Source organism: Ceratotherium simum, chromosome X (assembly GCF_057802395.1).
Source record: "Ceratotherium simum simum isolate JZ-2026a chromosome X, ASM5780239v1, whole genome shotgun sequence".
NCBI lineage: Eukaryota > Metazoa > Chordata > Mammalia > Perissodactyla > Rhinocerotidae > Ceratotherium > Ceratotherium simum.
Window position 1 is genome coordinate 38,466,850 of NC_141940.1, and position 21,156 is coordinate 38,488,005.

General features: G+C 40.8%; 1 protein-coding gene across 1 annotated transcript in view; it reads left to right on the forward strand.

Moving 5' to 3' along the window:
- Positions 1-2,018: 2,018 nt before the first annotated feature.
- The window catches only part of GUCY2F (guanylate cyclase 2F, retinal), an 89,094-nt gene continuing 69,956 nt past the window's right edge, over positions 2,019-21,156 (forward strand). The window contains 2 exon segments of the mRNA XM_004440478.2: positions 2,019-2,791; positions 12,526-12,827. Coding sequence (XP_004440535.2) covers positions 2,062-2,791; positions 12,526-12,827 — 1,032 coding nt within the window. The 5' untranslated portion in view covers positions 2,019-2,061.

Genomic DNA, 21,156 nt, shown 5'->3' on the forward strand with positions numbered 1-21,156 from the left:
TTTTATGGCTGAGTAGTATTCCATTGTATATAAATACCACATCTTCTTTATCCATTCTTCCGTTGATGGGCACTTGGGTTGCTTCCATGTCTTGGCTATTGTGAATAATGCTGTGATGAACATAGGGGTGCATATATCTTTTGAATTATTGATTTCATGTTCTTTGGATAAATACCCGGTAGTAGAATAGCTGGATCATATGGTATTTCTATTTTTAATTTTTTGAGAAATCTCCATACTGTTTTCCATAGTGGCTGCACCCATTCATTTTTGACTCATTTTGGTCCCTCAACTTGCAGCCTTACTCTCTGAATCCAAATCCAGTGGACAGACACCTTTCTATCTTTAGCTTACTTGACTTCTCAGCAGAGTGTGAGATGTCATAAATACTTTTCATCTTCAAAGTTTCATCTTCCTTGGATTGTAAGATACCACCATCTCCTGGAATATGCTGTCTCTCTGAACTTTTCATGTAAATTTTCATTATGACCTCTTTTTCTCTCTGCCTGACCTTTAAGCATTGTGGGTTCTGAGGGTTTTGTTCTTTGTCTTCTTTCTTGACTCCATAACTCTCTTTTGTTGATCTTATACACTACCATGTCTTCAATTACACTGTATCAATTAATAACTCTCAAATTTGTATCTCTAGCTCAGCTTTCTCTTATGAAAGCCAGTATGTCAAATTGTCAATTGGATATTGCCACATGTATATTCTAAAAGCATCACCAGCTCAACATGTCTAATAAAATGCATTGTATTTCCCACCCCTTCCTCTAGTATTCCCTATCTCAGAAACTTATATAATTTTCCAACCAGTTGCCTAGGTATGAAAAGCTCAAAATCATCTTGGAGTCCTCCTTTTTCTCCCTTACCTTCTACCTCTTGTCAGTCACCAAATTGTTATTGGTTCTACTTAATCTTTTTGATATTTTTAGTCTTGGAGGAATTCATCTCCGTTGTTCTACATCTTCACTACCACTCTCTTGGTCTGTCATCATTTCTCATATAAATTACTGCAACAGCCTCCAAATTGGTCTCTGTGCTTCCAGTCTTGCTCCCTTCCAACCCTTTCTCCACACTGCTACTTGAGTGGTTTTAAAAAATAGAAATATGATTATTCCATTTCTCTGCTTAAAACCATTGTCTACAGGATTAAATCTAAAAACCCATGAATGGCATATATGACTCTTGGTGATTTAGTTCCTGCCTTGGCTGACATTACAGACCAAAGCAGAACAAATGCCTTGGAATTCTGAGAATCTAACATATCCTTTGTTTTAACGTCTGGGTCTTACTGCATGTTGTTCCTTCTGCCTGGAAGGCTCTTAGCACCAACCCCCCTCACAACCTCATTCTGCTGGCTAACTTTTCTTTCTATACTCAACTCAGAAAGATGTCTCTCCTCCTTCATCCTCTCCCCTCCTCAAATCCGGGTTTGGGTGATCCTTTCTTTTCCTCTGTCTGAGCTACTTCAATCATAGCACTTTTGACTCTGCATTGCCATTATCTGTTTACATCTGTGCGTCTAAGAGGGCTGTATGATGGAGAAAAATGGACATATTTAAAACTATAATAATGACAATAATATCACTAATATAACAAGGTGCCAGACCTTGTTATAAGCACTTGCTGTGTGTTAATCCATGTAATCCTCACAGCACTATGACGTGGGCAGCTATTACTGAAGTTGAATCAACAGGACTTGGTGATGGATGGAATGTCAGGGCAGACAAGAAGGAAGAGTCTCCGTTGACTATCAGGTTTCTGACTCGAGCAAGTAGGTGAACTGTGGATGGAGGTGACATATACTGAGATAAAAAGTATAGAAAGTATAGGAAGAGGAAGAGTTTTGGTCAGGGTGGAGGAAAGAAACTTTCAGTTTGGGGACTGCCATTCCTTTGCCATTCTTTCCTAACCAATATTTCCAGAAGCTTCAGGAATAATGTGAGTAACACATCTTTTTCTCTGATTGATAGGCATTTGGAAACACCACTGTCCATCTCAGGACAGCAGATTAACCTTCCAGTATCTCTTCATTAGCCTGCTGGAAGCAGGAGCGCTATGTTTTTGGGACTCGGGCCTTTCTTTCACCTTATGCTCTGGTTTGCGGCTCCCAGAAGACAGCAAGGACACCATGGCCTTGCATCCTTCAAGTTTCTGTGGTACTTGTGCCTCCTGGCCCTCACGTCCCTCCTGCAGCAGGTGAGGGCACCTCCCTACAGGATAGGGGTAGTGGGCCCTTGGACTTGTGATCTGTTGTTCTCAAAGGCCCTACCTGAGGTTTCTGCTCGATTAGCCATTGAGCGGATCAACAGGGACCCATCGTTTGACCTGAGTTACTCTTTTGAATATGTGATTCTCAATGAAGACTGCCAGACTTCCAGGGCCCTTTCCAGTTTCATTTCCCACCACCAGATGGCCTCAGTATTTATTGGACCTGCCAACCTTGGCTACTGTGAGGCAGCCTCGCTCCTGTGAAACAGCTGGGACAAAGGGATTTTCTCTTGGGCTTGTGTGAATTATGAATTGGACAATAAAAAGAGCTACCCGACCTTTTCTCGGACACTCCCTTCTGCCATCCGGGTGCTGGTAACTGTCATGAAATATTTCCAGTGGGCTCATGCTGGAGTCATTTCCTCAGATGAAGACATTTGGGTGCACACAGCCAATCGAGTTGCCAGTGCTCTTCGGAGCCGCGGCCTACCTGTAGGGGTCGTCCTGACCACAGGACAAGACGGCCAAAGCATTCGGGAAGCTCTCCAGGGGATTAGCCAGGCAGACAGAATTCGCAGTGAGTGCTTTCTCGTGGCTGAGGTTTAAAGATGGCTTCAGTCGAAGATATTACAATTTCCAAAAGGTTTCCTACCCTCACACCCTAGGATAGCATAGTAGTATTCATGCATTTGCCCTGTTTCACTCACACTCAGGCCCCAAGACTGTCCTGCTTCAACAGAGCCTATTTTATGAACTGAATAAAGATACAAACAACTCTGTGGTTAAAATACCCTTGGATGCCGGCGCCTGCTCTCAGCACCTGGGTGGGGAACAATAGCATCAAGAGCAACTTTGGCTACACACCTTCTATGCCCTTAGGACCCTGGTAGTTTCCCATCAGCCAAAGAGGGGTGTTCTTATGGCTCCATGTTTGTCTGTCCTAGTCACTGAAGGGAGATTTACCTTGGACTCATTTCTGGGTACTTTCCCTCATAGGTGCCCAGTGCCCTTGTGTCATCGCATCTCACTTACAACCTGTCTTCTCTGGACTCCAAAATGCACATCCCCTTTCTCTCCTCTGACCCCCAAAAGCAGGGCTTCTCTCTCTGCAGCACACAATTAGCTGATATGGAGGGACCTAGCTGATAAATGAAAGCATACTGAAATGAGAAGACTGCCTAAATGTTTACCTTTCCCCTTCCAAGGGAAGTTTTGTGTTCAAAGATGATTCTTGCAGAGACAATGGACAAGGTGTGAAGCAAAGGATTGACCCACTGAAGCTACCATCACCAAGGCGAGTTGGGTGCATTTGGGGAGGAGGGGCCCTTCCTGGTCCTCTTGAATCAGATGTCTTTTATTTACACTTATTGCAAGCCCTCGTGACACTTGGTTTTGATTCTTTTCTATTCCAATTTTTTAATCTCCACTTTACTCTTTTCTGGAAGGTGGCAGCAATTTGTAGGAACACTGCTCATTCCCCCATCGCAGCCAGTCCACCACTTTAGGACAGATAGCTCAGAAACTACTTGTCAAACTGATTACTTCTAGGATTAGTTCTGGTCCCAGTCATTTCCTTAACATAACAATGGGCTTGTTAGAGAATGGTCCAGCTTAGCCCTGGCTTATACACAGAAGCCCATTTTAAGTTTCAAGTGTCTCCAGTATTGGACCTTAATTATGATCATTATGGGAGGATGAGGGCAAGAATTTTTAGTTCCAGGAACTACAGTAGTCTGCTTCCAGCCCCAGTCTACAAGATCCTACGTAATGTTAAGCAGTGTGGCTCTGATTACTTCATAATAGAGCATGATACTGTCAAAGCAGAGCACAGAATTGTTTTTAAAGATATAAAACCATTTCCAGGGAAGAGTCATGCCAGAAACAGGCTAACATATTTAATATCATAATTTTATAATATGTTACAAATCTTCATGAAGCCCGGTGTCTCCTGCAAGTTTACATTCCATGAGTGTTTCACATCCCACCCATTCTAAATAGTATACTATTTGAAATGACATTTTGGCCTCTACCATGAAATGTTAAATAAATCCAGGCCCTGAAGCTCTTTGGGCTGTCAGACTGAGAGAAGTTAGGATTGAGTGCTCACCACCCACAACTCCTTTGAGGCGGGGAGGTAGCAAATGTACACATTATTGCCCTACTATTAGAGATTCATTTCTGTAGGTCAGTGGTTCTCACTCTGCCTGCACACTAGAATTACATGGACATCTTTTTAAAATGATTGGTGCCAGAATGACACCTCCAGAGAGTCTGATGGTCTGCAGTTGGGGCCCAAGCAAAGATATTTTAAATAGCTTCCCAGGTGCTTCTGAAAAGCAGCCAGAATTGAGAACCACTGCTTTAAGTTAATGAAAATGCAAGTAAATGTTCCTTACTTTAAGTTACTAGTCATTGTTGTCTTAATATGACTTTGTTTAATCAGATTGTTTTCTTTATAACAGTATGGATCAGCCCACTAAGGGAATGGAAATTTTAAGATTGGGGGGAAAAAAGCCTACAGAGGAAGGTATGAGGTTATGGAGCAAAGGAAGACCCTGGATAGGGAGGATAGCAAGAGGAAGTGAAGTAGGGACTCAGAAAGAGTGCAGACTCAAAGCTCTGCACTCCAGGACTTTGCTTCTGGTTTCTGACAAAACATAGGCAGACTCAGATGAGGCATGCTGGGGCCTCAGCGACATGAGTCAGAATGTGGATGGCAGGGGAGCCAGGGAAACAGAGCCATCGGTTGGGCTGTGGCCTGATTATGACCTCTGACAGCTCAGCGTGCAGTGTCCAAAGGAGTGTGTGGTACTCACTCTTGGTGCAGCCAGTTGTTGGTGTCTGAGGGCGTGCCAAGTGGTGGGTGGGATGTGACAGTAGGAGTTGTGGAAGGGGAGTGAGTCTTAAAGTAAGATAGGCTTGTCATCCACTTGTCATCCATTGAGAGCAGTGTGCTAGCCAGTGGGAGCATGAGAAGCAGGATCCAGAGTATGAACATAAATAGAGTATCAGGACTTTAGTCAAGTGGCCTGGGGTTCAGGGCACATCTCTGGTCCCATCAGAAAATGGGAGATCTAATGAGAAACTGAATCAGAAGCCAATGAGTGTGGATTGGGCCAAGAAAGCAGTGAGGAAGGTTACAACACACCAGGCACAGCATATACCAGATCAGATCTCTAGCTGATTTTCTAGCCCCTTTCACCTGGTAGGACTGAGATTGCTAAAGTATTCTTAGCTGTTATCTATCTTGACTGAAAAGGCACCAAGTATTTTGTGTGACCTCAGCTGAGAAGGGCTGAGGAAGGCAGGGCGTGGCCTCTTCTTTGTTGGAATGGATACGAGTCTTGGATATGAGGCTACTTCTTAACACTGTGAACCCCCACGCAAACCTTCAGAGAAGGACCTTTTGTAAAATACAGTGGAAAAGGATCCCTTCATTTGGAGAGGCCTGGCAATATTTGGAAGTAATAGAAATAGTTGGAAGATTGGTTTTGTCTGATCTACTCACAATAACAGGGATCACAGCCCCATGTAGTGGTGGTAATGAGGGATAGTGGTGGAAGGGGAGGGAAGGAAGGGGAGAGAAAGCAAGCCTACTACTGGCTGGTATGCCACTTCTCTGTCTTGTAAATTTATGTTGCCAATTAGGAAATATCACTGGCACCTTCCTGGAGTCAGAAGAAGTGTCTTTCTCAGAGACAGGTCTAAACTGTGCTTACACAATACCAAGACAATGATAAAATTTAATAGTAAAGATGATGATAACAATAATAATAGTTGTGGGCTCCCGTGAGGGGAAACAGGAGGGGTGTTATTAGATGTTGTCATAGAGACAATGAAAGCAACCATAATACCACTTTACATGTGAACAGCTCTCTACAGTTTACAAGGTATTTGCATATAGATAATCTCATTTAATCCTCAGGATCTCCCAGCGGTATTTTCTTTCAAGTTTTACCACACCTGTGAGTCTCACATAACAAGTAGGTAGGTGTAGGCATTATTAACACCAAAGAATGGGGTAAATGAAGTCCCCAAGAAGGGGAGATTCACCTTCTCCCAGATTCTCAGCTCATTTCCTTTAAGCTTCAGGCACAATTACCAATTATCTTTGTTTCTGACAAAATCAAGTAGGAGAGATATTAATCACAGACAAAGGCCTCAGTTTATGGTCAGGGCTGTTGTGTGTGGTTATGTAGGTTGTGTCCTGCGCAAGGGAATCAAGTTGAGTGGGCATGAGGGCCAAAATCCTGTTCACTCATTGCTCCTTACAGCGTGAGCCCTGATGGAGGTTTTGATCCAATGGCACAAAAGAGTGTCCACTCATCAGGCAGAGCACCTGTGGGATTGCAATTACCCAGAAGAGGTTCTTTTGCTAATTTTGACAAAGGCTAGCAGGAGGCCCCGCTAAAAAGCTCTTTAGAGAACTTTTCAAATGGCTATTTCAAGCCCTCCTCCTTTCTCCTCACCTTTTTGCCTATCAATGCTTGGCTGATTGGGAAATCCTTTTCAATTTGGGCTTACCAGGTTGTTGAACAATTTGGCGATTCCTTTAAATCTTTCCAAATTGGGAATGCTACATTACAACATGATGTTCAGTAAATAGGACACAGTCAGAATGGCCTCTTGTTCTTCCAAAATTATATACCTTATTGCTATCTTATTGCCAGGGACCTGGCTAGCCTCTTCCCATCTGTTGAAGATTATTGTAAATTAAAAAACCCAATAATAATAACAACAGTGATAATAGCTAATATTTATTGAGAGTTTGTTATGTGATAGTCATTTTGCAAGGACTTTGTATGGACTATCTCATTCAATTCTTGCAACATTCCTACATAGTAAGGCCAATTATTATTTAATGCACTTTACTGATGAGACTTCTTAGGCTAAGAGAGGTTAAATAACTTGCCTAATGTCATAGCTAGTGAATGGGAAAGCCAGGATATACATTCAGGTAGGTTGAAAGCAGTGCCTCTCAAACATGGGTGTGTACAAGAATCCTCTGGAGGACTTGCAAAAACACAGATTTCTGGGTCCCCCCTCCAAAGTTTCTGATTCAAGAGGGCCAGGGTAGGTCCCTAGAATTTGCATTTCTAATCAGTTCATAGTGGTGCTGATGCTGCTGGTCCAGGGACCACACTTTGAGAACCACTGGTCTAATGAAAGACTTATGCTCTACGGCCTTCTGTCCTCTTGGAGTATGCCCCTATAAAGCATGCTCACTTGAGATCCTGTGTCCCATGTATGGTGTATAATTCAGCTCTTCCATTTTTCTTTCTTAACTTTTGGGCCCACTGATGAAATTCTTAAGTGCCTCAAGGTACCAGGTATCAGCCCTCTTTTCCTACAACAGTGATACTGATAAGACTATGGCCAAGAGCCTCAGTGCTGATGGGGAATTTGGTATAGATAAATATAAGTAAATGTAAGTGTTGAAAGGACAACTTGCTCTTGTGAATGGGTCCACTATCAGTAATGATAAAATTATTGAAGATCCAGCACAAGAGGAAATCTTTAAACATCTAGGCTTCCTTTACGAAGCCTTATTTGTATAGCAGTTTAGGAAAAGTTGAAGAAAACATGTTGCAAAGTGTGGAGAAATATTAAAAACTTATCTCAAGTTGGGCAGCAATGCCAAGGCAGTAAATGCACTTGCAATATCAGTTTTATTGGGTATGAAAAAACATGATCTGATGCAGATGGAATGGCTATTGAATGTGATATGCGTCTGACATCATGCTGAGCTACTTGGCATGATTCAACACTGGTGGCAGCTAAGTGAGTGGTGGTCTCAGGACTTAAGGTGAAAATGTGTGGGGTGTCCTCAGCCGATAGAAACAGCCACACATTGTCTAGTGCAGTGTTCTTAAAGTGTGCTTTGAGGGCCTCCTGCACTGAATTACACTTGCAGGGGCTGGGAAACATGTAGATTTTAGAGCCTCCCACCCTCTTCTTATGTATCCATTTTATAGACTGGGTGGGGGAAAACTGAGAGGAAGAGAGTATGAATCTACTTCTTTTGCAGTATGGCCTGATGGGGTGAATCCTGGGGGAATGTGAGACTGGGGATAAATCACGCTGTATACCCTCCTCCTCCACTGGCCTGCCTACCCTCCCTTCTCTCTCAGCATTTATTAAAATGAAATAGGTTAAAATGAATGTTAGTCATAGAAAATGTTACAAAAGGGTTAAAATGAAGAGCAAGGAGAATAGAATGGGTTTTTTTGTGGATTGGGAGCAATATTGTGGGCTCACGGTATGAATATGACTCCTAAGGACTTCTTCAGCACAAGCTAGTAGAACCATTTCCCCCTCACAAGGTGTGAGACTGGGTCCGATTTCCTCTACAGAGGACTCCATAGCCAGTAATCTGCAACAAATAAAAAAGCAAACTTTGCCTTCTGAGAAACACATTTCCTTTATGTCAAGGAAATATTAGACAGGCTACTTCAATACAGTTATGAGCTGCATAAGGCCGTTTCAGTCAACAATAGACTGCATATACAGCAGTGGTACCATAAGATTAGTACCATATAGGCTAGGTCTGTAGTAGGCTATACCATTTAGGTTTGTGTAAGTATACTCTATGAGGTTCGCACAACGACAAAATCGCCTAATGATGCGTTTCTCAGAATGCATCTTCGTCATTAAGCAATGCATGACTATATAGGAAGAGAAGTTGGAGTTGAGTGACTTAGTAATTGACTTCTCCTAGAGTTTCATGACATTTCCTCCTGCTAGCTAAAGAGAGGGTCCCGGACAGCCTGCCATAGTGGGTACCACAGTATGAAGACATAGCTGCTAGACAGCTTCAGTGGGGCTAAGGTAGCTCAGAGAAAGTCCTAATATCATATCCTGGTGAGATGGTCCTTGTTTTGGATATAGAGTGGCTTGACTGTTAACAATCAGGATGGAAACTTACAAATCAGTATTATTCAATGATCACCTGTTGACCCAGGCCTTGTCTAGGATTTAAGGTTTCTGTCCACTAATCCTTTCCTGACAACAACTTACAGGTAAAATCCCATTTTAATGAATTTAATTTTGAGATAATAAAGCTATTTAGTAAAATCATCATGTAGAGCAGATGCATCCACAAATCCCTGTTCATAAACCATTCAATCTATTAAATTAAGATGCTGTTTGAATTTAGTATTTATGCTTTCTACTTTAATCGTGTTCAATGGCAAGATCTTGCCATGCCAAAAATAGAGGGGCCTGTGACATTCCCTCTTGAGGCTTCCATTTCCTGATGTATAAAATAATGGGGTGGGGAGAGGGGCGAGGTGGTCTCAAAGGGTCTTTTCAGTTATAAAAATCCTGACTCTTTGTCTAAAATGTCCTCCGTATGGGTCAATGAAAGGAAAATTAAGAGGAGAGATTGAGGTTGAGGGTAAAGTTTTGAGCATAGTTAATGACACTAAGCATTAAAGACAGGCATGGTAGTATCTACCTGCCTAGCAAATATCACTTCAAATTGTTCTTCCATACTATAATTCAAATATGCCTATGTCTCATAGCTCAAGGAACCAACAAAAAATACCCAAGCGCACAATCTCTCTTTCTGAAATTTTCAAACATGCATCTAAACAATGCTCATTGGGTACATAATAAGTACCAGGATATGATGACAAACAAGACACAGTCCTTGACCTCAGGGAGCTCACAGTTTCGTAGTAGAGGCATAAATAAACAAGGACAATAAATCTTGTAAGTGCCATGATAGGAGTCAGTTCAGGGTACAGTGGGGCTCTAAACTAGTGTTGCAAGTTGGTGCTCTGGAAAAAAGTCTGTCAGATGGAGATTTGTGTGCAGGAAGCTTATTGGGAGAATGTTTTTAAGGACAACACCTGTGAGGGAGAGAAGGCAGTAGGACTGGGCAGAAAGAAGAATTGCACGTCATACAATTACAACAAAGGCCTCAGCCAGTCCCAACGGAGCTTTGGAGCTGGGATGGCCCTTCCCAGTTGTCCAGAATTGAGGTAAGGAGTCTTGGCTTTTGTACTCCCATGTTGACCAGTCATTGGGTACAGGCTGACGCAGAGAAAGGAGTGCAGTGTGATAATAATTATTTAACAGCCAGCCCTTCTAGGGGGGTAAAAAAGCCCTGGTTTGTAGCATTTGCTGATTTCCATGGTATAATCACTCCCACCATGCCCAATTTCATGCTACCAGTATGACATTAACTAGCTCACAAAGTCTTTGAAAATTTAACCATAGACTCTTGTGAACCAGCACAAGCCAGCTCTAGCACACTACTGAGAGGATGCCCCTTGGGAAAGATGGCTCTTTTCAGCTAAGGGTAATTCCCGGAGCAGCATCAGCTATCATCTCCTAACACCTCCAGCAGCTAGGAGAATGAGTGCTTCAGTCCTAAAGGGTACATCTGGGTGGCACACCCCAGCACCCACTACACATAGTGTATGTTAAAGTGTTTGCTGTATTTCAATCAACACAAAGCACTTAGTTCTATTTAACATTTTCCATCCAATGAAGTGATTTTAATATTCCTTTAAGTAAATTAAATGGAGTTTTATCTCTATTGGGTAACCTTGGTCAAGTCATCTCATCTCTGTTTTTGTAGAAGAAAGGTGCCAATACTGACCTACTTGCCAAGGACACTGTTGGATGAACTGGCCAACTACTGAAGCACCTGACTTAACTCATTTTTTTCTCCTCAATGGACCTGTTAATTGACTAATATGAACAAACTGATTCATGTTTAATGGTATAGCCAAATGTAGGGAGTTGGAGGCCTTTGGTTCTAGTTTCTCTTTCTAAATCCAACCTTTGCCTTGTGAAACCTCTCTGGCACCCCATTTTCCCATTATACAATATGTGATTATGAGCAACGGAGGTTGATTTCCTCATGTGGCTCATGAACTAGCTCCAAAGATATCCCTAGAGTATTGAAAGGAAGGTTTGAACATCAGAATACATGTAGAACCTCTTACGATAATTATATTGAAGGAACTAATGGTCACTTGAAAACTCAAGTTATGGTGAGTGTGCGTCTGTGTGTGTGTGAGAGAGAGATGTGTTTAAATCAACTTCATAACTTGCTAGTTACATCTTTTAAAAAAATGAAGGGTACAGCTCTTGCTCAAAAGGGAAACTTTCTTGGGGTATTTAACAAGTGAAAGAAGGTTTCTGAAAATAGATGAAGCAATATGTAAATGCCAAAGACCAGTCACCTAATGTAGTTAAGTATACTTAGTCCCTGAGATTAAAGGTTCTGCGTAAGCATGCATAATTAATATTTACCAATGTCAATAGGACCTTTGCCTTTCTTCAAGAAGCTCAGAATACTTGCCAAGCATTGTCTAATTAAACTACTCAATGTACCTGTGAAATGCATTGGAATCTACATTTTAAAGATGTGGGCACTGAAGCACAAGTGGGCTTAAACTAAACACATTTAGCATGCCAAGGGCGAAATTGGATATAAGACTTTCAGTCTCATGATCTAGCTGCCATTCTTCAACCGTGGCCTCCTCTAATCCATTCTATTCTGGCATAGCCTTGCCAAACAACATAGTTTCATAAGTCTGGGAAGAATTAAATTGAGTGCAAAGTAATTCCAATTATAGGAAAGTTAGGTTTTTAAAAGTTGAACACATTGCCCATAATATTAGTAACATTTATAGGTGAGTGTGAGTTAGTGCCACTCATTGTCTATAATGGCCTTGGTAAGGGTGCGGACAGTGGGTCAAAATCTATTGGAATGTATGTTTGTAATAGGTGGGCAATAAAAAGCAACACTGGCTGTGGGAATATCTCCCATCTTCTCCCAGCCTTCTAATTCTTAGGTATAATAATAGCTACTATTTATTGATTTCTATGTGCTAAGCCCATTATGTGAATTGCTCCTTCAGTCATCACTACCCTCCATGAAGCACATGTTTATGATTTCCATTTTATGAATGAGGCAGAGAGAAGTTAAGTAATTTACCTAAGAGTATACAGCTAATAACTGGTGATGTTAGGATATAAACCTAGGTCTTCCAACCCCAAAGCCTCTTCATTATGCTACCTCTCATTTGCTATATTTGTTCTTGTTCCTGTCTAGTATTAGTTTCTGTAGCCTGTAGACATATCTGTCTTGTCCGTATGCCTGATCCAGAGACCCTGATACACACCTCAGCCTCAGCTCAGGGCTTCAACATCTTGCTCATCTTGGAGGCATAAGATAGAAATCATTTACAAATTGGTTATAATAGATTTATTTATTTCTCCCAATCTGTGGTTTTTGATACTATATTTTACTAACATGTTGCTGCCATAACCTCCCTGCTTTGTTGGTTTCAGTAATCATCATGTGTATGCATTCGGCCTTGATTGGGGGAGAGACTCAGACGCATCTCTTGGAATGGGCTCATGATCTGAAAATGACTGATGGAACCTATGTCTTTGTTCCTTATGACGCCCTGCTCTACAGTTTACCTTATAAGCATACTCCCTACCAGGTCCTGAGGAATAACTCAAAACTCCGGGAAGCCTATGATGCTGTGTTGACCATTACAGTGGAGTCCCAAGAAAAGACCTTCTATCAAGTCTTTACAGAGGCAGCAGCTAGAGGTGAAATTCCAGAGAAGCTCGAGTCAGATCAAGTAAGTGCAGATTCACAAGTTATCATGAGCAGAAAACCTCAAAAATCAGGAAGGTAAATATTTTTCCTATCAAGCGCCTCTATTCCATAGGAAACCCAATCAATAGCAGGCAACCACACACAAATTAAAAACACCTTTTGTTTACAGAAAACATGTATAAAACAAAGACACATTGTTGGAGAATTTTTTTCATCTTCAAGCAACCCACAATGAGAACATACAAACGTGAAGAATAAATAAAATATATTTAAGAACAGGGAAATAAAACTTTAATATATACTAGTGCTGTTCAAGGGGGCCTAGTAAAAAGAAGTCTTGTTTCTGACCCAAGTTCTAAACCAATTCAACAAGAAGACAGGAGAGCTGGTATAGAAGAAGATATTACCTTTATTATTGATAAAGCTGGTATTGGAGAATGTGGCTTCAGTCTACAGGCATTTGAGCTTTCCAATACTGAATCTGAGGATTAATCAGACTTCTCCATCTAGTCACCAGCATTGCTGGACCACCATATTCCTGCCCCATGAGGGCATGCCCTTTGTAAAATGTAAAGCCTGGAGGAGCATAGCGGAGTGCTTGCTCCCTGTAGGTAGCTCACTCCCAAGAGAAAGAAGTTAGGAGGGGCTGGGCTACACATGCTTAGTTCTCCTTCCAAACTAACCAATCAAATTAACTCACTCCTCCTTTGTGGGAAGGAATGAGTAAAAGGGTGAAGAGAGGTCAGGTGGCTTTTGCTAGTAGAGCTATCTCTATAAGAAAGGAATCATTTGGAACGAGGAAGAATTCTTCCCTTCTAATATACAAGAAATAATGTTTATATATGTATAGATGAATGTACATGTAAACATATTTCAGATCCAAATCACAGCCATTTAAGGGTTAGAGGAAGGAAAAGCAGTGGGGAGGGGAAGAACGCAGACAAAAGAATGGAGAGCAAAGACAAAAGCAAAGAGGAAAACTACAAAGAAAACAAGGAATATGAGAGGAAAACAGGGAGGCCGAAGATGCAAGGTAGATTAGAAAAATACAGAGGGGATTTTTATAGATTGGAGGCCAGATGTAGAAGGCAGTCATTTTCAGAAGTATTTAGAATGATGCATAAATAAGTCTAAAAGATCTAGCATTTGCTAGCACACTGTATTAGTTATAATGCTTCTGGCTGCAAGTAACAGATAGCTCAACACAAAATGGCCCAAGTAATTTTTTTTTCAAAATTTGAAGGTATGAGAGCTCCAGAGTCAGTTAATTCAGCAGCTCAAAGATGTTATCAATGAACCAGGTTCTTTTCATCTTTCCACTTTCTAAGCCATAGCATGCTAGCTTGCCCTTGTGATCTGGTTGTTCTCATGGTCCCAGGATGGCAGCCACGGTTCCAGACATCACACACAGGTCTGTCACACACAGTACTGTCTACAGACAAAAACGGGGAATGTCTCTCGTGTCTCTTTTTAAGAGTGAGGAAATCTTTCCTAGAAGCTCCTCAAGCAGACTTCTTCCCACACTTTCCTGGTCACAATCATGTTCCATACCCATACTGAAACCAATAATTTAGAAAAAGGAACGAGACCATCATGACTGACCCTATGGCTGCTTGAAAAGTGTGAACAAAATTGAGATTCTGTTAGCAAGGAAGACGGCTGTCAGGTAGGCAGCTGTTATGTCTAACACTCACGTTCTCCATGATATTCTCCTTTTTATTCATCCTTTCTTTTTTATTTTTTGACGAAGATCAGCCCTGAGCTAACATCCATGCCAATCCTCCTCTTTTTGCTGAGGAAGACCGGCCTTGAGCTAACATCTATTGCCAATCCTCCTCCTTTTTTTTTTTTCCCCTTTTTCTCCCCAAAGCCCCAGTAGATAGTTGTATGTCATAGTTGCACATCCTTCTAGTTGCTGTATGTGGGATGTGGCCTCAGCATGGCTGGACAAGCAGTGTGTAGGTGCGCGCCTGGGATCCGAACCCGGGCCACCAGTAGTGGAGCGCGCACACTTAACTGCTAAGCCCCGGGGCCGGCCCCCACCCTTTATTTCTTTATCCTGTGGACTACGTCTTCTCTGTGTAAGTGATTCAGATGAAACTCAGGTTTGTTTATCTCTTTCTGTCCTGAGTGTTGATAGCAAAGATTTTGCTGATTCTTATTCTAATAAAAAAAGTGACTAGCAGAGATACTAACAGTGCTAGATTTGAACTTTATTGCCGTTGATATGTTGATAATGAGTCTTTTTTCAGGAGACACACACATACATTTAACTGAAAACAACTGGTTAATTTGGTCAAGAATTGCAAAAATCCCTCAAATTTCTAAGAATGATTGCTCAAGCCAATTGTTTGGTATATTTTTAGGCAAGCAACCAGGTGGTGAATTTTTGTATTTTTTAGCCAATGGTATTGCATCACATACATACAGACTAAGTTATCTTTTTCCTTTAATCACAGGATTGAGGGAAGTAGGAAGCTGTGTGTGTGTGTGTGTGTGTGTGTGTGTGTGTGTATTGTACACATATACGAGTAGATGTTTTGATACAAAAAACTCAGACCTTTTACTTTTAATATTTGATCCAATCTCTTTGAGCTTGTGGAAAACATAAGGTAATTAAGGCCAAAAAAAAAAAAGACACCATTAGTTTGGTTGCTAGGCAGCCTGTACTCTGCTTTAGACAAGGAAAGAGAGCTAAAACAAAGACTCCAAAGCTTATAAAAAAGCTTGTTTGGATGCATTTCCACCCGTACTTTGCAGGTGCCTAGGATATACCTTCATAACCAGAGAGCGATAGAAGAGTGAGACAACTACCTCCACATCCCTGATAAACAAAACCCCCCTTTTCCTAAATTACCTTGCTGAAAGGTATTTTTGAAGGCAGCTGGTATAGGAGAAAGAGCATATGATAAGGAATTAGACAAACTTGGGTTTAAATCCCAGCTCTCACTCTTATTAGCTATATGTCCTTGGGCAAATTATTTAGGCTTTTTTGAGTCTCAGTTCTCCCATCTGTAATATGGGTTAGTGATCGACATCTAGGATTACTGTGAAGACTAAACAAAGTAACATGTGTAAAGTGACTAGCAGAGTGCCTGGCTCATAGATACCTTCCTTTCCACTTTCTCTCCCTTGGGGCCAGGATGACCTTATTGGTTGATAGTGTCCTAGCATCTAAATTACAATCTGACTTCAGCTTCCTATTCTCTTGAAGTTTTCTGATCACCAGCAGAGAGTCTCTCAGTAGTTCCAGCTTTCAAAATTATTTCAATTTCAGAATTCCAAATCATATTTTCCCAGATCAAATTATGTAGTTCAATGTTTGCTTGTCTCTGGGCTCCTGTTGTTTTTTCCCATTCAGTCAACAGATTAACAACTATTTATTGAGCACCTGCCATGTGCTATGCACTGTGGTGAACTCCAGATAGGAAAGGATTTTTTGTCAGTGGTGTGTTAGAGCCAGTTCACAAAAGCCAACTGTGCGCCTCTTTTCCCAACTCAGCATTCAGTGGCATCGTGTTGGTAGCTTGAGATCAGACATTGGGAATATTTACACCACAGAAATTGGTAAATGCTACAAATAAGAGCTTTCTTCCTCATCATAGAGTAGTTGTTAAACATTTACTAGACATCACTTGTTCCTGCTCTCATGGGGCTTAAATGCTGGTGAGAGAGACAGATACTAAATGAGTAAACAAATGTGTGAATAAGATGGTTGTATTTCTCCCTTGCCCAATAACTTCCAGTAGAATTGAAATTTCTATGTATAGGCTATATTGCCTATAGCAATGGTTTGCAACGTCTTTTAATTTATACACTTGCTTCCTTGAAAATTAAAATAAATGAACAAAAAACTATCAAAATGATGAATATACATATTTTTAAAAGTCGAGAAATGCTAAAAGGTTTGTATCAACAACAAAGCAGTCCCTAGGCTTCATCAGAAGCAACCACTTTTATGTCTTGCAGCTCTTTATTCTCATATTTACCTCTATGTTTCTGAATACCATACTGTTACTGGTTTCTTGATTAATCAATTTTGAACATTATTTTTTGACTTCCTATTATAGTTGAGGATTGTTAGCTCTCATATACTTCTTTACCCTCCTTCAAACCTTCAATATAGTTATGTCACAATTTTTTAAAATTCATATTTAGTATTTTTAATATTATACTTATCTAAATATCATTCATAGCTGATCCATGTGGTATACTATGGTAATAATTCATTTCATGTGTAACTTTTGATTTTTACTGGAGTTAATAATTGCTTTATTTTTTAATTTGTTTACCTTAATTTGAATTTCTGTCTTTACATACTGTCTGATACAGGTATAGAATCTCTCAAAATAATTATATTCATGGTAAAACCTGTTAAATCTCTTATCAATTTCATTTGCTTTTCCTGGGGCTCTCTGTCCTCCTATTCCAATCTAAACTTGTTGCTCCCTAAGGCTGCTGCACGACTATTATGCTAAGATCTCCCTTTTCATAACTCTGAAAATTCTCTTTCTCTTTTTGCTGTGCTGGATCCACTGTTTCGTGAATCTCATGACTCCCACTTTCTTATTTTACTGTCTCATTTTAGTGGAGCACATCCTCTAGTAGCATCTGAGAAAAGTACACAGGAGGTAAATTTTTGAGATTTTGCATGTCTGAAAGTCATTATTCTATCTTAGGTATTGACTGATAGTTTGAGTGTATAAATCTAGGTTAAAAATCATTTTCCCTCAGCACTTCGAAGGCATGACACATTGTCTTCTAATTTCCACTGTTGGTGTTGAGAATTCCAATGTCATTCTTATTCCTGATCCTTTGATGCAAGCTGTTTTCATTCTTCCCTATCTCTCCCAGAAGCTTTGAATCATAATCCTGTCAGTTTTCCAGGAGCCATGTTGTGGGAAGGAGACTGGGAGTCTCATCATTAAGCATGAAGACTTTAACTTCATCATTCTTCTTTGTGCCCCACCCAACTCCCACCTTCCTTTGGGTCAAGTGTCCCAGCTCTGGAGTTGCTCTGAATCAATTTAACCAGTTTCCTGCAGAGATCTGGCTCTCCTCAGTAGAGGTGGGGATGGTGGATATCTAACTGCTCCTTACACAGACCTTCAAACAGCTCTCCCTCTCTTAGTGCTCTGCCTCACCCCCACTTCTAAAGTACTTGGTGCCTCTGATTCCTAAGCATTTCCGGGATTCTCAGGGGGCAAATCTGCTTGTTGCTTACCAATATTCCCTTCTTCAGGTACTTAGGTTTAATCACCCTCCACTCTGCTAAATCAGTTACTACTCCTGTAGCAGCTTTCCATCTTCATATTCTGTGGTTCAGTGTTACAGACCTCTCTTGATATCATCAGAAAAGGAGGTTTAGTGTTTCTGTTCCTTGTTCTCCCTGTTGTTTGGGAGTGATGTTTGAAAGGAGGAAGAGAGTGAAGGAATAAAGCTTGATTTCACTATCTTTAATCAGGAAGTCATAAAGAAAAAAAGTTGTTACAAAAGGGTATATATGATATTCTTGTATTGGTGGGTTTACCACAGTCCATTAATTAATTTAGCAAGTATTTATTAAGCTCAGATATAACAAGGTAGTTAAGAGCATGGGCTTTGAATGCAGACTGCTATAAATTTACTTAAGCTCTGTCTTCCTTTCATTATTTTAAAATTGGGAATAATAATAGTACCTACCTCATGGAGTTGTTGTGAGGATTAAATAAGTTAATACACATAAAGAGCTTGCCTGGCACCTAATAACTCCTGAATAAATGTTACTTCTTCTTCTTCTTCTTAATGTTGTTGTTATTTTTATTATTACTATGGGCTCGGCACTCTGCAGGTGATATAATGGAGAACAAAATAGAAATGAGATCTTTCCCCCAATGAAGGGGAACAGTTTTACCATTTCAGAGTGCTAAGGACACTGGGTCTAAACCTGGGACTCTATTAATTATTGGCTACAAATTCAAGACTGGGACAAGGGACTTAAACACTACACTTCCGGGATGAAATTACCAGAGCCCTGTGCTCCTCTTCTGAAATGCAAACATTAGCAGCTATCCTGTATTCAGTACTTACTCTGCACCAGGTAGTTTACATAAATGATCCCATCAAATCCTCAGACCAAGACTACAGATTAGGTATTAATATCTCCATTTTATGGATGGAAAAACTGAGGCTCAAGGTAACTTGCCCAAGGTCATACAGCTGGCAAGTGGCAGGGCTAGAATTCCAACCCAAACCTGCTGTCAAAACCTGACCATTTAACCACACATTAGCCTTTTTTTAAAATTACACTATGTCTCATGTCTAATGCTTTACTCAAACAAAGTAACATTACTAAATGACTAATACTTTGATTTGAATGAGTTGATTGGATTGTTTTCCTCTGAAATAGGAGGTGATAGGGCTTTATGAGGACCTGTGAAAAGAGAACAATAAATCAGAATGAAGAGATTGGGGGGTGGGACACCAGTGACAAACTTCCTAATTTGGTCTCAGGATGACTGAGCAAGGATTATCACTTTGTACCTTTATATTTTGGCACAAAGTAGACTTCTGAAATAAGGTTCTAGTGCCTGGATTCTTCACTTTTATTGTATTCCCAATGCTTGTTTTCAATGAAATTCTATTGACTACAAATGCATATTGCTGGAATATACATTTTGGATATTTTATTCCAAATGTGGCCTTATTTGGCTAAGCAAAGGAAAACCTCTGAATTTCTCAGCAAGCCCAGGGAACCTTAAGCTCCTTGTACCTATTGTTTTCCATTACCTTAAATATAGGTGCCTGGCAGGGGAATACTAAGCTAAAGGTAATATTGTTAGGACTGGAGCATTCCAGGATGGGGCCTACCAGACAGGTTGTCAGAAATGTTTGCCTGCAGCTCACAGTGGCTACAATTGTCTTTGTACCTCATTCTATATAAAATAAAGGTATTGTGTTCATGAGTATCATATCAAACAGATGGGACTATTGACCATCTCCTGGCTAAATCCAACTGTTGAGATCATGCATTATTGGTGGTACCACCTTTAATAACAGGAATTCAATTACACTTTGGTTTCTTGATCTCTGCATGTGTGCCTGGCTTTTTGTTCAAAAGTAATGTTGACATTTTGTCCTTCAAGTGTTGCTGTCCACGTCAGGTATGTTTTAATGTACATTTCCAAGGACAAAATTCTTTGGAAGCCAGTTTTGTGTCTTTCAAGCACAATAAATTTGAACTGATGGTAGTCAACAGCAGCATGAACCATTAAACTGAACAAATTCAAATATCACTGCTCCTGACCCAGACCTTGTTCTCTTGGATACAAGCTCCAAAAGCCTAGGGCAGAGCTAGCTAAAGTCACTGAATAACAAAGATAAGTTTCAATTATCATTCACTTATTCAAAATTCATTCATTCATTCAAGTTCAGGTCTATGCAGCGGGCAAAACCAATAGACTGAGTCATCAGTGGTTTCACAATTCTGGGCTGTGATGTGAACAAGGACATCTGTCTGACAGAAGTTCCTGCCAATCCTGTCTTGCTTCTTTGGAGCTATAGTCAGAAGCCAGGACAGAGGGTTGTGGAGAATGTCCTTTCATCCCTTGTCCCATCCTCTACCTCTTCTTCTTCTCATTATTTGCAGTAGCTGCAACTAGAGACCTTTTGTGACCAATGCTAATGGAGTGTGCCTTTGATTTATGAGAAGGGGCAATTCCCACTGCTGAAAGGCACAATGGGTGAAACAAGAACACAAACCAACTAGAACACAAATCTAAGCCCTCACAGTGAAAGTGGGCCATTGTGACAGACCCACTTTTGCAACTGGATGCTGTTGATACAGCTATGCTCTTTCCCTTAGCTCAGGTCCCTCTACCATACTTTTGTGGCTGTGTGTGTGTGCATGTGCATGTGCGTGTGTGTGTGTATGTGTGTGTGATATGTGTGTGTGTGTGTGTGTGTGATATGTGGTGGAGGCTAGAGAATCCTGAAGAGCAAGCTTCAGGTTTCAGCTATCTTGGGGAGTTGCTGTCAGTCAGCTCTAACAGGGGTCAATCTGAGAGCACAAAGGGCAGTGTAGCCTGGCCAGCTAACAACCCTGTAGGATGGGTCAATTTAGAGGTGAGGGTGTTGTTTTTAAGAGTTTCAATCTTTGCTTTTGGCTGTAGGTAGCTGCAGTCTCTTACCCAGAAGGCTCTGTGTTTTTCAAAACAGAATACTAGCATTCTCCCTGCTTTCAGGGGCTTGCTGCTCAGTGGTATTTTACTCATTTGTTTTGCTATTATTGATTTTCTACTCCACCTTTCAGCCTTCACTTATTGTCATTACGTACCAAAGCCGCAAAAAACAGGCAAGCTCTTGCAGAAATC